This window comes from Schistocerca cancellata, chromosome 9 (genome assembly GCF_023864275.1).
Source record: "Schistocerca cancellata isolate TAMUIC-IGC-003103 chromosome 9, iqSchCanc2.1, whole genome shotgun sequence".
Taxonomy (NCBI): Eukaryota; Metazoa; Arthropoda; class Insecta; order Orthoptera; family Acrididae; genus Schistocerca; species Schistocerca cancellata.
In genome coordinates, this window is record NC_064634.1 from 184,481,554 (window position 1) to 184,495,401 (window position 13,848).

The 13,848-nt window shown below is 38.3% G+C and overlaps 1 protein-coding gene across 1 annotated transcript in view; it reads right to left on the reverse strand.

Annotated features, from left to right (window-relative positions):
* The window catches only part of LOC126100861 (alpha-tocopherol transfer protein-like), a 175,825-nt gene that overhangs the window by 29,461 nt on the left and 132,516 nt on the right, over window positions 1-13,848 (reverse strand). The window contains exons 2-4 of the mRNA XM_049911528.1: window positions 13,362-13,579; window positions 11,135-11,240; window positions 990-1,146 (exon numbers count right to left, since the gene is read on the reverse strand). Of these exons, the coding sequence (XP_049767485.1) occupies window positions 990-1,146; window positions 11,135-11,237 (260 nt within the window). The 5' untranslated portion in view covers window positions 11,238-11,240; window positions 13,362-13,579. The remainder of the gene's footprint in view (window positions 1-989; window positions 1,147-11,134; window positions 11,241-13,361; window positions 13,580-13,848) is intronic.

Below are 13,848 nucleotides of genomic sequence, written 5' to 3' on the forward strand. Positions count from 1 at the left end.
AGAGATAGGCAACTTGCCCTAAATGTTCAGAAAGGCAAAATTTTGCACTTCACAAAACGAAAAAAATATAGTATCATATGACTATAATGTCAATGAGTCATTGTTGGAATCAGCCAACTCATACAAATACTTGTGTGTAACACTTTGTAGGGTTATGAAATGGAATGATCACAGAGGTTCAGTTGTGAGTAAACCAGATGGTAGACTTCAGTTTATTGATAGAATACTGGGAAAGTGCAATCAGTCTAGAAAGGAGATTGCTTACAAACCACTCATGCCACCAGTTTTAGAATATTGCTCAAGCATGTGGGACCTGTACCAGGCAGGACTAATAGGGGATACTGAACGTGTACAGAGAAGGCCAGTACAAATGGTCAAAAGTTTGTTTAATATGTGGGAGAGTGTCACAGAGATACTGAAGGAACTGAACCTTAATACTCTTGAAACTAGGTGTAAACTATCTGGAGAAAGTCTATTAACAAACTTTCAGGAACCAGCTTTAAATGATGATTCCAGGAATATACTAAAACTACTTATGTAGCACTCACATAGTGATCAAAAGGATAATATTAGAATCATTACTGCACACACTGAGACATTCAGCCAATCATTGTATGTGCACTCCATATGGGAATGGAACATGAAGAAATCATAATCACTGGTGCAATGGGGTGTACCCTCTGCCACACACCTCAAGGTGGTTTGCAGAGTATAGATGCAGATGCAGAGCTAATTCACCTGTCAGAGTGTATTTTTGTTTTTCAGACATGTTTTGCCTTAACCATTTTGTCTACACCTATTGGAAGAATCTAAAACATCCAGAGTCGAAAAATTACCTAATTTTTGTGTGTGAATAAAAATGTGAATGATGACAGTTAACCATGAAGGATGATTATCTTGTTACATAATAAATATGCTTTGATCATGCAGAAAAATGTATGATTTAAAACAGTTGTAGGGTAAAATATTGAAGTGAATATAATACTCACACAGATTCTAATGCTGTTTGAAGATTCTTCCTGTTAACATCTCTATCAGCAAAGAACTCTGGAATCTTGTTTCGCATTGAGAAGTACACTTTGATTGTATCTTTTGTTTTATCTAAATCATAATAGCAGCTATGATGTATAAGGTACAGTATTTTATCTGAAAATAAGCAGTACAAAATATATTAGTGATTAATATACAATGACATCCCACAGAAGAAGAATTCTGTAATCTTTTTCTTGACTCATGAGTTACAACGTAAGGTGCAATAGAGTTTTTCACTATAATTCTAGTCACAGACCACCAGTGTTTATCAATCAATGTCTTTGTGATTCAGCTCCTTAGTTCTGCATTGGTAGAAGCTGTTTGTGTCCATACATTGCCAACCTTACTGCCTGAACAACACTATTTGCAGTAGCGCTGTGGTAACCATTAGTTTTTCAGAATTGATAACTAATTTACTGCAATAAATATTATTGTTTAACATTTAAATAAGCTGCTTTAAATTGTGAGTAATTAAATCATTAAAATGTTCATTATTTTTGTTTGTCACTTCTATTTTTGCACAGTGCAAGGCTCATATAGATTAGCAGCACTGTTTGGGGTAAGCAGAGTTTGTCAACTCTGCATTACTCCTAAGACAACATATAGAGGGAGTTTGATTATTATTCATACAAATCAAATGGGCGAGTAGAGGTCAACAAGCTGGCCAGTGTGGCCGAGCAGTTCTAGGCGCTTCAGTCTGGAACCGCGCGACTGCTACAGTCGCAGGTTCGAATCCTGCCTCGGGCATGGATGTGTGTGATGTCCTTAGGTTAGTTAAGTTTAAGTAGTTCTAAGTTCTAGGGGACTGATGACCACAGATGTTAAGTCCCATAGTGCTCAGAGCAATTTTTTTAGAGGTCAACAAAACAAGTAAATAATCCTAAGAAACATAGGCCCAAAAACCAATGACTTCCCTGGTATAGTCTACTATGATTGAGTTTGTGAACAACTTACAACAGAATCCACTAGGATTCAAATTACAGACTTACACTTGAGGACAAACACACTACAACAAGTGTATGAATGACAGGGTTCACCACATCTCCTCATCAGTGCATGTACATGTTTAAAAATCTTAGTCATTGACACTATCAACAGGGCTTCAATACACCAAAGCTTTTAAATACCTACACACACACACACACACACACACACACACACACACCCACACACACACACACACACACACATGCGCGTGTGCCATGACAGTCATAGCATGTATGTTCTCATAAGCACAAAGGTGTTTGTTGCAGATGTCCACAACACCATCTTGAGTAAAACACACTTCATTTGTAAATAACACATACGTAAGGAACTGCGATTATTCCCACACTGTGTAAGTGTCCATTGCAGATGGCAACCTGGTCTCAAAAGTATGTGAGTGGAGGCCAAAAAATGTTCATCTGCAGCATTGCTAGCACTTGTAATACCTTCTCGTCCGCTCATGGTGTGGACACTGTTCTTGGTCGATCTGCACGCTGCATGTTGGGTTCCAACGAACCAGTCTTTTGCAGTCACTGATTGGAACTCATGACCATTCTACTGTTTAGCTGTCTTCTCTGAGGACATGCTTGATGATACAATCATGCTGCCTCCCATGCACTGACAAAACATATCCATGCATGAAGTGGATGTCAGCCATTTCTACATTTGAAAATATGTGTGGAGCCATTGCAACCACTTCAAATGCTACATGTGAAAACTGCATTCGCTGTTCATAATGGGAATGGGTATCTGGAATGTGAGGCCATGTCCATGCTGCAGCTTCATTGTTCACTTATCGCTGACATAGCTTGGAACTTGAGCTGCGATTGGTTGCTGCAGTGTGTTATAGCAAGAAAAAATGTGATTTATGGAACAGAGTGCTTTATAGAGCCAACATAAAGTACAATAAAGTACAGGTTGTATGTAGCACTGAACACATTGAATGGACAACAGTAACTCAGGTTACAGGATAGACTGAGCACTCATTTGCAATTGCTTAAATAATACTGTTCCTTTAGTGGCTCACCAGAGCACACCACAGGGCCAATCCAGTTAGCCTCTATAAGAATGCTAGACACAGAAAAATACATGGTACAGAAAAAAATGCATGTTACAGAAAAAAACACTGGTACAGAAAAAAAGCACTGGTACCAAATAAGTGCTGGTACTGAAAAAGAGCATTCATACCAAAAAAGAACACTGGTGCCCTGAAAAAAATAAAGCACTGATCTCACAGGGCACTGAGATTACAAATTGTGGAAAACACCAATGATATCGCTGATGTCCATTTCCTCCCTCAATGATGGCGGTTGCTGCAGCATGTGGTGGGCAGGCACCAGTGAGTAGGGGTGGAAGTGGTGAGGGAGCAGTTTGGTGTGCCATTCCACCTATTGTGAGAAGCCCTAGGGCAGGACCAGGGATGGCATCTCAATAGCAATGTCCTCATTGAGGTTTGTAGTCCATTCAGGAGGCATCAATGGGGCTCTCAGAGATGATGGCTGCACACGACACAGCAATTTAGGCAGCAGTGGCTGTGTCATAAAGTGCAATGGGGTTTGCACTGGCAACAGCAGTCGAGCAGTGGGGGCACGGGGGCAGAGGCAGAGATCCAGACATGGATCCAACAGGAAGCAACCACCCCCCCCCCCTCCTGTGGTGCTAATTGGATCATCTGAGACACAGGAACAGGCATCAGGAGTGGTGAGGATGGGGGAGGCAGTGTGGCCTCTGGGGAGAACAGGCTGCACTGTGCGCAGCCACAACTGGTAGAAGTGGTGGGATGCCCACCTGACAGGAGTGTGGCCGATGTACAGCCACCAGTCCTGGAGAGGCTTGATGATGGCAGGAACCCAGTTTGGCCTGCAGCTGAAACAATGAGCACAGACAGGCACACCTAGCTGTAACCATCACGGAAGCAGTGACATGGCGGATGCAGCAACAGATGCAGCAAGTGAAAGAGAGTCTGTGGTTGGCATTGATGTAGCAGCTGCACCGAGCTCTTGTTCCCCACCTGAGTTAAATGGTAAAAACTCAATAATGGTCTAAGGCAGCTTCAGGGGACTTGCCGGATACATACTTCCGCTTGTGAGTTTTAAATGTCCAAACCATACGTTTGATTGATTTAGAAGGACCCAGAAAAATCAATATATAAATGGTCCCACAGGTCTGTGGCACTGGCAAGGGGGAAAATAAGCCTGTGGGGCCACTTGTTGCTGAACACAGTGAGTGCAATTGGCAATAAGCTGCTTAATGTCCACATCTACCCCAGTCAATACATGTGTGGCAGGCCAAAGCTTTGGTGTGAGAGGTCCCATACTGACCGACATGTAGAAGCCACCGTACATTACAGTGTAAGGAAGTGGGAATTACAACCCAGGGAGCAGTGTCCTCTAACAAAAAAATCCCATCAAACAGAAAGGTGGTGCTGGAGGGAGAAGTAATTATTCAAGGGGTCTGAGGCACAGCCCAGGGGTTTCTCTGGTCAACCATGCTCCACAAAAGAGAGGACCTGATTAAATACAGGATCTGTGGCAATGGCTGATGCTACCTTGGCACAAGTGATGGGAAAACCATGACCACCCTCTTGTTCCCCGTATACTAGGTCTGGCCTGATCAGAAGGCAACAAAGGGCATTGGTGTTTGCGTGTCACACTGTTGGCTGGTAATGGATCTGATATTGATAACAAGAGAAGAAAAGAACCTGCTGCTGCAAATGATGCACTACCTCATCTGGCACAGAACCAGAAGGGTTAAAAAGAGCAACCAATGGCTTGTGATTTGTGAATAAATGGAACTTAGAACCATAAAATAAGACATGAAATTTCTTGAGGGAAAACACAATTTCTAAAGCATCTTTTTTAATCTGAGAATACCAATGCTGAGTGGGAGTTAAAGCCTTAGAAGCACATGCAAAGAGTCATTCAGAGATGCCCATGTATTTGTGCATGAACATCTTGCTAAGACCATGCTGAGAGGAAATGCAGCCAACATGAGGTGGTGACCTGGCCGAAAAGTGGCCAGACATGGGGAATATTGAAACTTAGATTTACACAAAGCAAATGATTGGCCACAATCTAGGGACCAGAAAAAAACACACACTTTTATGCAAAAGTGTGTGCAGGGGCTGAGCAACAATGGGTGCATCTGGTAAAAACTTTTGATGGTACACAACTTTTCCTAGAAACTTCTGCAGTTCCTTAATGGAGGTCGGCTGTGGCAAAGCCGCAATTTCATCACCACATTGATGCAACTGCTTGACTCCTGTGTGAAAAACCATAATACCTAGGTATCAACTGATGGCTGAAAAAATTGAGATTTGGAAAGATCGCACCTGAGACCCACAGACTGCAAAACAGAAAACAATGATTGCAGATCGCTGTAGTGGTCTTTGCTGGAAGAACCTGAAACAATGATGTCATTAAGGTAAATGATGCAGCTGTGCATGGAGGCTATCAGCTGGTAAATGATGCAGCTGTGCATGGAGGCTATCAGCTGTTCTAAAAGAACACTGAAAAATTGTGGGCACCCTAGCATTGATATTGGTATAGGCCGAAAGGTGTATTGACAATGAGAAGGCCTCATCCAAGGGGAGCTGGAGGTACACTTCTGACAAATCAATCTTGGAAAAGTAGTGGCCATCTTATAATTCTGCAAGCAACTTGTCAGGGTGGGGAAAAGGGTATGTATCTATTATGGGCTGTGGATTAATCATGACACTGAAGTTGCCGCAGAGATGAAGCTTGCCTGTCGGCTTCTTAATGATGACAAGTGGTGTAGCCCATTTGCTGAAACTAATAATCTGAATGACATTGAGCAACATCAAATGGTCTAATTTGGCCTTGACAATCATGCAATGTGATGGGCAGCTGCCGCACCTGGAAACAACGGCCTCTTTCACACTAATATGAGACAAAACCAGTAGCACAACCAAGTCCAGGGGAAAACAGCAATGAAAACTCAGAGCAGAGGGACTCCAATTGCATATGGAGCTTGATTTGACACTAAATTTACCTCATCAGCAATGGAGAAGCCAAAAGCGTTGAATGCATTTAACCCAAACAAGTCTGCAGTACGGGAATAATCCACAACAATGGAGGTGAGAGGGTGAACAACAGATTTGTAGGATCCAGGAGTAGAGAACTGACCTATGATCAGAATCTGCTGTTTATTGTAGCTAACCAACTTCTGTGAAACCTGTGTGGGGGTATCAGAGTAAAAGTCCTCGTATTTTTGTGCATCTACTAAGGTTGCTGTAGCTCCTGTACCCACTGACATTTTTAGTTGTTTATTAAACACACGCAAGTCAATAAACAGTTTGTTCTGGGAGACAGTCATTGTAGAGATACAGTTTATGCCACTTTGTACTACTGTGTCTGGCACTTCTAAACAGGAGTTACATACTGATGCAATATGGCCTTTATTTCAAGACTTGTTGCAAGCATCCCGAAGCTTACTGCACACAGTACACTCATGTTGGATGAAGCAGTACAGGCAAGACAGACGGGGAGTGAGGCAGCCTGTTGCAGCCATGGCTGTAACTGAAGTTGCCCCATGTGATGCTCAGTCAACAATTGTACTACTGAAACAGTTTCCCTGTCATCCTGAACACTTGCAGCATGCCTAACAGGTGTTGACTGAGCAACTTCCCATATCTCCTCCCATGCAGCAATCTGATTGCCTGCAGCTCATGAGACTTCAAAGGACTGTCCCATATTGAGCACATCCATAAGTGTTGGATTTTCACACTGAAGTGCTTTTTTATGGACTCCCCAGTCTGGTGCCAAATGAATAATAACATCAGACAACATGTGATCAGCATAGGGTTCATGATGGGTATTAGTGACAAATTTACGATGATGGTTCAACCTGCATAATTCTGCAACCCAGGCTTTGTAAGATTGGCTTGGGCATTTCTGACAATGGTAAAACTCTACACACATCACAGTGTCATGAGTTCTGTCACAGTAATAAGCTGAGAGAAGCTTACACTTTTCATCAAATGATAAACTGGTTGGTTCTTGCAAAGACACAAGTTGGCACAACAACTGATGCATGCACAAAAGTCGGGAAAGACAGAAAGCTTTACAACAATTTTCCATCGTCTATGCAGAAAACCTGGAAATGTTGGTGTAACTATGTCTCATAGGATTCCCAGTCTTCAGCCGATTCATCAGATGTCAGGAATTGCAATTGTTGCCCTGTTGAAAGGGTAACCTGCTGCAAAGATGCAGATGCTACTTTATTGAGAGTGGTGTTGAGAGCCTGCTGTTGTTCTGTGAAAGCTTGCTGCTGGACAAAGGTACATTGAAGTATTTCTTTCATTGAGATGTTTGCTGTGTGACTTCATGCTGACTCTAACACATGGAGGAAATGTAACACTAACCTGTTACCACGTTTGTTATAGAAGGAACAAACACAATTAATGGAACATAGCACTTTATAGAGCCAACATAAAGATACAGTGAAGTACAGGTTGCACGTAGCAGGTTACAGAACAAGCCAAGCACTCATTTGTGATTGCTTAAATAATACTATTTCTTTGGCGGCTCACCAGTGTGTGCCAGGGGGCTGACCCAGGTGGTCTCTATAAGCAGGCTGGGAACTGCATGGATGGGCAATCTATGAAGTTGCACACATCATGAGTGGAAGTACATCACAATGTCACTCCTTGTTTCCAACCAGTGACAGTAAAGTCCTGAACTAAGAGATAGTGATGTGCCTTCAGCAAAGCTGTAGCAAAAATGTAGTCTTAGACATTAACAATGCTGTAGGCCTAACATTATTTTTTCTGCATTTGTGCATACTTTGTATTGGTAAAACCTTTGGTTTCCAGAACTTATGTTTATTGTGGTTATTTGCTTGTTTCATCATCCTCTACTCACACCTTTTGCTTGTACCTACAACAGTCAAACAGTTCACACATTCTGGGTGGAGTTTGATGGCTCCACTTTTCACACATTCCAATGGTTATCACATTCAAGAAAAAAGTTTACATATGTATTTTAATACCTGCAAATATTACACAAATATTTTTGCTGAAAAAAAGAAAGAATATTGGCTCTCTTTAAACTATTACAGTACATGGAAGAATGTTGTTAAATGGACTGCATATGAAATACAAAGTCAAATACAGACTAGCTGGTTTCTTTTTATTGATTTAGTTGCTGGCTCAAGTAATTCCACTGTAATTCAAAATATTTGTTTCTCTACCAAAATTTATTATGAGGAAAGATATAGCCCCTTTGTAGTTGACAGAGAGAGATGATGTTGATTATTTCACAAGTTATTATGATAGGACCACTGTTGTTTAATGTTTGCCTTAGCAATGTGGCAAATATTACCTTAGACTGTTTAACAGATAACTTTATTCCCTACAATAATATGTCTCTTGAAAGTGTTACATGTAATCTCCTCCATTCCCAAAAAGGTTGATGTTTTATTTAGTAACTTCCAGTCTGAAATGCAGGGAAAGAAAAGAACTGTGTCCGGCAACACACAAGGTCTATCCAAAGGTCTATTGAATGGACTCATAAGTAAATGGCAGTGTGAGTTAAAGACGGTACACATTCACAAAAATAAAGTACTACATAGCATCAAATGTACTAATGAGGTGCAGATGTGTGTGCTGCAGACACTCAAACACGATGAGGATAAAAACAGTACGTAATACGGTGGCCTGCAATATTGGTTAAAAGTTTATGGGAGACAAGCCATGAGAATACATGTGTTTATCACTTTTGACTTAGAAAGAAAGCACTTGGTGATGTTTTATGCATGAGCTGACAATCAATAAATGTAACAATAAGGCAAATGATGCATGTGTGACAGATGCTGGAAACAAATCAATGAAAATATCTAGGACTGATACACAAAGAATTAAGAATGAGCAAGGACCAATATCACGGTCATAATCACGAGTGAAACTGTTCTTAATAGGCATGTCACATACTGGTTTATTAGTAGAAGATAACATAATTGAAAAGTGCTGGACTTGACATTAACATGTGTGACTGAAAACTTTATTTACTGTAAACAATAATCACAGGGGTTCAATAACTAGTACAGATGACAACCATCACAGTCACAGTGCTTATCTGTTAAAATCACACTTTGACTTGCAAAGAGAATAACAAATGAAGAGAAACTAAATAAGAGACTTAGGGACACATTGCTAACAGAAGTTGACAGCTAAAAGTTCCTGGGATTGACAACATACTTATGTCTTGGGAAAATCGCATAGAAAAGACCAGCTCAGAAACAAGCAGCAATGTACTTTTAAGGAAGAATATGTCCCATATAGTTGATGTAGATACATCATTTTGCACTATTGACTAATTCATCCACATTTATCATACTGTATAATATTATGGGAAAAAAGTAATCGGATGTATTGGAAGCAAATCACCACGAGAATCCTGTAAAAGCAAATTCAAAGAGTATAAAACTATAACCATGTCCTGTATGTATATATTTCAAACTCCCATGTATCACAAATTAAATTGTGCAGCAACAGGGAACTACACAATCACAGTACAAAAGTAAAGTATGACTATCACATCAATGGTACTCAAATACAACTGGATAATTAAGCAATGTGCTTATTTTACAACAGATTACCAAACAGTTCAAGAAATATAAAAGCTCTACCAGTATTCAAAACACAACTAAGAAAGCACTTAAAAACAGCATATTTGTACACTGTTAAGGAATATTTTGAGATCAATCCAAAAGAATTCGAAAGAATTTTCTATACTAAAGCAATATCCTGAGAACACTGCTACATACACTGTGTCAATGAAAACTAAAGTTGAAAAGTTTCTTAAGTCTCATCCATTACAGCAGAAATTGAAACTGGTATCCTATATGTAGTAAACTAAGTTAATATTAAAGTTTTTGTTTTTCCTATCTTTCCATTAATTATTTTACACATTTGTATGATTGTAAATTGATAATATTTGTGCTCGGATTGTAATTTATCCTGTTGATGTAGTTGTAAATGTGTACTGATATCTCCAGGATTGCTCTAAACAATCAAAGGATGAATAAATAAATCCAAAACTGTGTCACAGAACTAGTTAGCTATATGTCTCTGAGAGACTTCACTGTCAGTTTCAAGAGTTTTATATTTGTTGCCAACAGTGTATTTCTGGAAAACAGAAAGGATTTGAAGGGAAATAGAGGTATTTTGACTTATCTTCTTTTTTGTTTTATAGACATTACATTTTGGTCTGTTTAAATTTGTATAAGAACTAAAACTCCCAAATTGTGGGATATAACCTAATTAACATTGTGAAAAGTCTACCAGAAGTTATTTTATGTGATTATTACATATACTTAGTAGCAAGGCATCAGAAAATTGTGAATTAATTATTCATTGATGGGATGTTAAACACTAATCTCCATTCTTTTTTGTTAACTAATGGTAACATTACTCTAGTTTCTCTACAAAGCTGGTATCTTACAAAATATGAATGCAACACTGAAATATGAATACTGATTCAAAACAGATTATTGACTGTTACCAAAGTATCGCTGTGAAGAGACCTTGTTTAGATAATACAAATTTCAGATTATATTTCATAGAATTTACAGAAATGTATCACAGTCTAAACCAATAAAGTGCTTCAGTTATTGTTTCCAGTGACTGCATTCTGCTGAATCTACATCTGAAATTGTTGACATATCCTGTAAGACATTTAACTTAATCTTATAACAGGAAGAGATGTAGCATGAAGGACTGTCTGTGTTTTACCTAAATATCTTTTCTTTTTTCTTCTCTTAAATTTGTAGATAATTAAGTTTCGAACAAATGTGCATAAATGAGAACTTGCTAATAAAACATTAAGACTAAATTACTTTGTCAAAACCATGAATTTCCAGTCCAGTTTCATTTAAAACAATTTTTTTATTCCCTTTATATATACGTACACCAGAGTAACAAAACAACATGATTACATAATGTTATGAAATAAATGGCTTTTAATCATTTCCTTAGCATATATGTGTACTTGTGCAGTAAGAGTGATGAATACATGTATTACAAAAAACAGTTTGATTCCTAGAGACATAGAAAAAAATGAAAATTTGAGACTGAATAATAAGTCTTGCATTTACATACCATCAACTTTATTTGGCACATACTTCTCTCCAGATATCCATTTCCTCAAGGACTGTAGATCATCCTTTACTTCTTCAATTGAAAGTATCTTGTCTTCTGACATTTTCTTAAAACAAACACAATTACAAATACAAATTTTTAGTATAATTTCATTTTTTCTCAAAATTAATTTATGTAATTAAATCAGTTCATAGTGACTCTAAAGGCTAACAAACAGAACTAAAGTTTCCATGGTTTTATTTAATTAAAAATATGTATTACCAAGCTATATTCACACATTCTGCTTACAGCAGGACTCTACTATTTCATACAACATTCATTTGACATGTCTCCTGTACCTGAATCAAATGATTTAGATTATGTGTGCTATGAGACAATAAACCACAATTCACAATTTCATAATCTAACTGTAACTTGTCTCTTGCATCAAAAATGTCAGCAGCAGAATCTCAGGCCGAAAATTAGTGAGTAAAATATGACCGTGTCTTTAACTTCTCTGGCTAAAGAGAATGTGAAAGAGTACCACGTAATAGCAATGGACATGCAACAAACAGTTCCCGCACCAAAACTAACAGTTGGCCCAGCATTCTACCAGAGAAAAATATGGATCTATAACTACAGTATCCACGATTGTGGGTCAAATAAGGGATACATGTTTCTGTGGAGTGAGAAGTACGGAGGAAGGGGTTCAGACAAAGCTGGGAGCTGTTTATTAAAATTCTTGAAGATAACTAACACTCAAGCCAAGATCTCCACATAATCACAGATAACTATAAGGACCAGGCAAAGAATTGGTCTCTTATTGCCCTTGAAAGGACTCTCAGTGCCACCAAAAGATTTTAATCTGCACAGCATTATTTCCCTGTGGTAAGTCATACTATACTTCCTTGCAATCATGATTTTGGATGCATTGAAATTTATGCAAGAAACAGACATCGAGTAGTATGCACACCAGATGAATGGGCAGAAGTAGTCAAATCTGCTAGTCCGAAAAATTTCATTGTGACAAAAATGTACAGACAAGACTTCAGAAGCTTGGGCGATCTGAAGTCATTAATCTTGATACCCATTCTATTCATATCTGGAGATCCTAATCAATTTAGTGAAGTGACTCGGTTTAAGCTTGAGTATAAATGAAATATGAATAATTTCATTCTGAGTAATTTCAGTATAGATGAATTAAATCTTAAAAACATTATGTGGCCCAAAGTCTCCCAACACCCACTCATGTCTATTAAAAACAATGAGTCTGCAATTAATAAGAGTTAAGAATTGTGTTGTGCATTAACTTCTCATCCACTAAATTTGTTACAGTTCTTTCTGAAGTATGACAGAAGTTTGTTATTGTGTGGTGCAGCTCTCCAATCTAGCATGCAACTAATCACCTAGTTCATCTTCAAGATGTTCAACACTTGTGTTATATTACTCTTTTTTTTTAAAAAAAAAAAAAAAAAAAAAGGGAAGAAGAAGAAGAAGAAGAAGAAGAAGTAGTATGAAGCTGCTGCCAACCAGAAAGTTGGTTTAACACCTTTAACACCACAGTGCTTTACAAGTCATAGGTAGTAAACCTTTTATTTCCTCTGACCTTTGATCTGACTTACCTAGCAGTTATGGAGGGGATGGGGCTAGGTTCTGGTAGTTTAGCACAGACTCCAAACCATGGTTCACCTTGACATTCTAATTGAAAACTTATTGCCATAGGTGAAAGAAGCAATACATGATAGAATATACTACCAGGACTGAGTGAGGGCTGAGCTCCATAACTTATGATTTCTGTATGCAATTTAGCTACTGCAGTTCACAGTTCTGCAGTGCAGTTGAGAAAAAAACCAGACATATTGCACTGTCAGTTACTATGAGGTACAAAAGAAGAAATCAAGCTACAGAGCTCATATCTAGAAGTTGATACATTCAGCAATAATTTCAACTAATAAATCACAATTCATATGGACTTCATTACATACAGCTGTGAACTCTCTAACACTGAATAATAATTACAGCAGTAGCAGCCATATTTCCATGGGCATGCACATAAATCTTAAGTATGACAAAGTGACATCAGCATTGCCACATAAATTGTTGCAGACAGTACGTGTGGGTTGTATATAACCCATTGAACTTAAAAAATATTTATTAAGCTTGAAGTCAGACTGACTTGAAAACTTATTTGTGAATCAATATTAAAAATGTAGAACAATGTTCCAAACAATATAGCTGGTACCTGTACCTGATGTTCATAGAAGTCTTCTCAATCACGTTATTGTTTACAGCATGCAAGTCATCAATAATGAGTGCTGCATCAGTGTCACAGCTAATGTGCACACTCTAACAGTTGATTGGCACTAAGGCATTCAATGGTTTATTTCTGAAAACAGTAGCCCTGTTGAGAACTTCCTTCATTTATTTTTCTAGCAGACCATCCAACTCTTCTGTGTGAAACACAGCCTATGAAAAACAATAAAATACATTAACACAAAATTAAAACACATCACACAAATGGATACTGCATGAAGGCGTATCACTAATGTCTGTATGGAATTTTTATACAGAAAGGAAGAAAATGCTGAGAAAAAAGAATAATACAACATAAATTAAAAAAAAAATTCATATGTTGCTATTAAATGGCCACATACCTCATGTGTTCATGCAAAATAAAGGATTTTATGGATCTTATTGTTCATAAATGCATATTAGATGAAATACACTTGTCATAC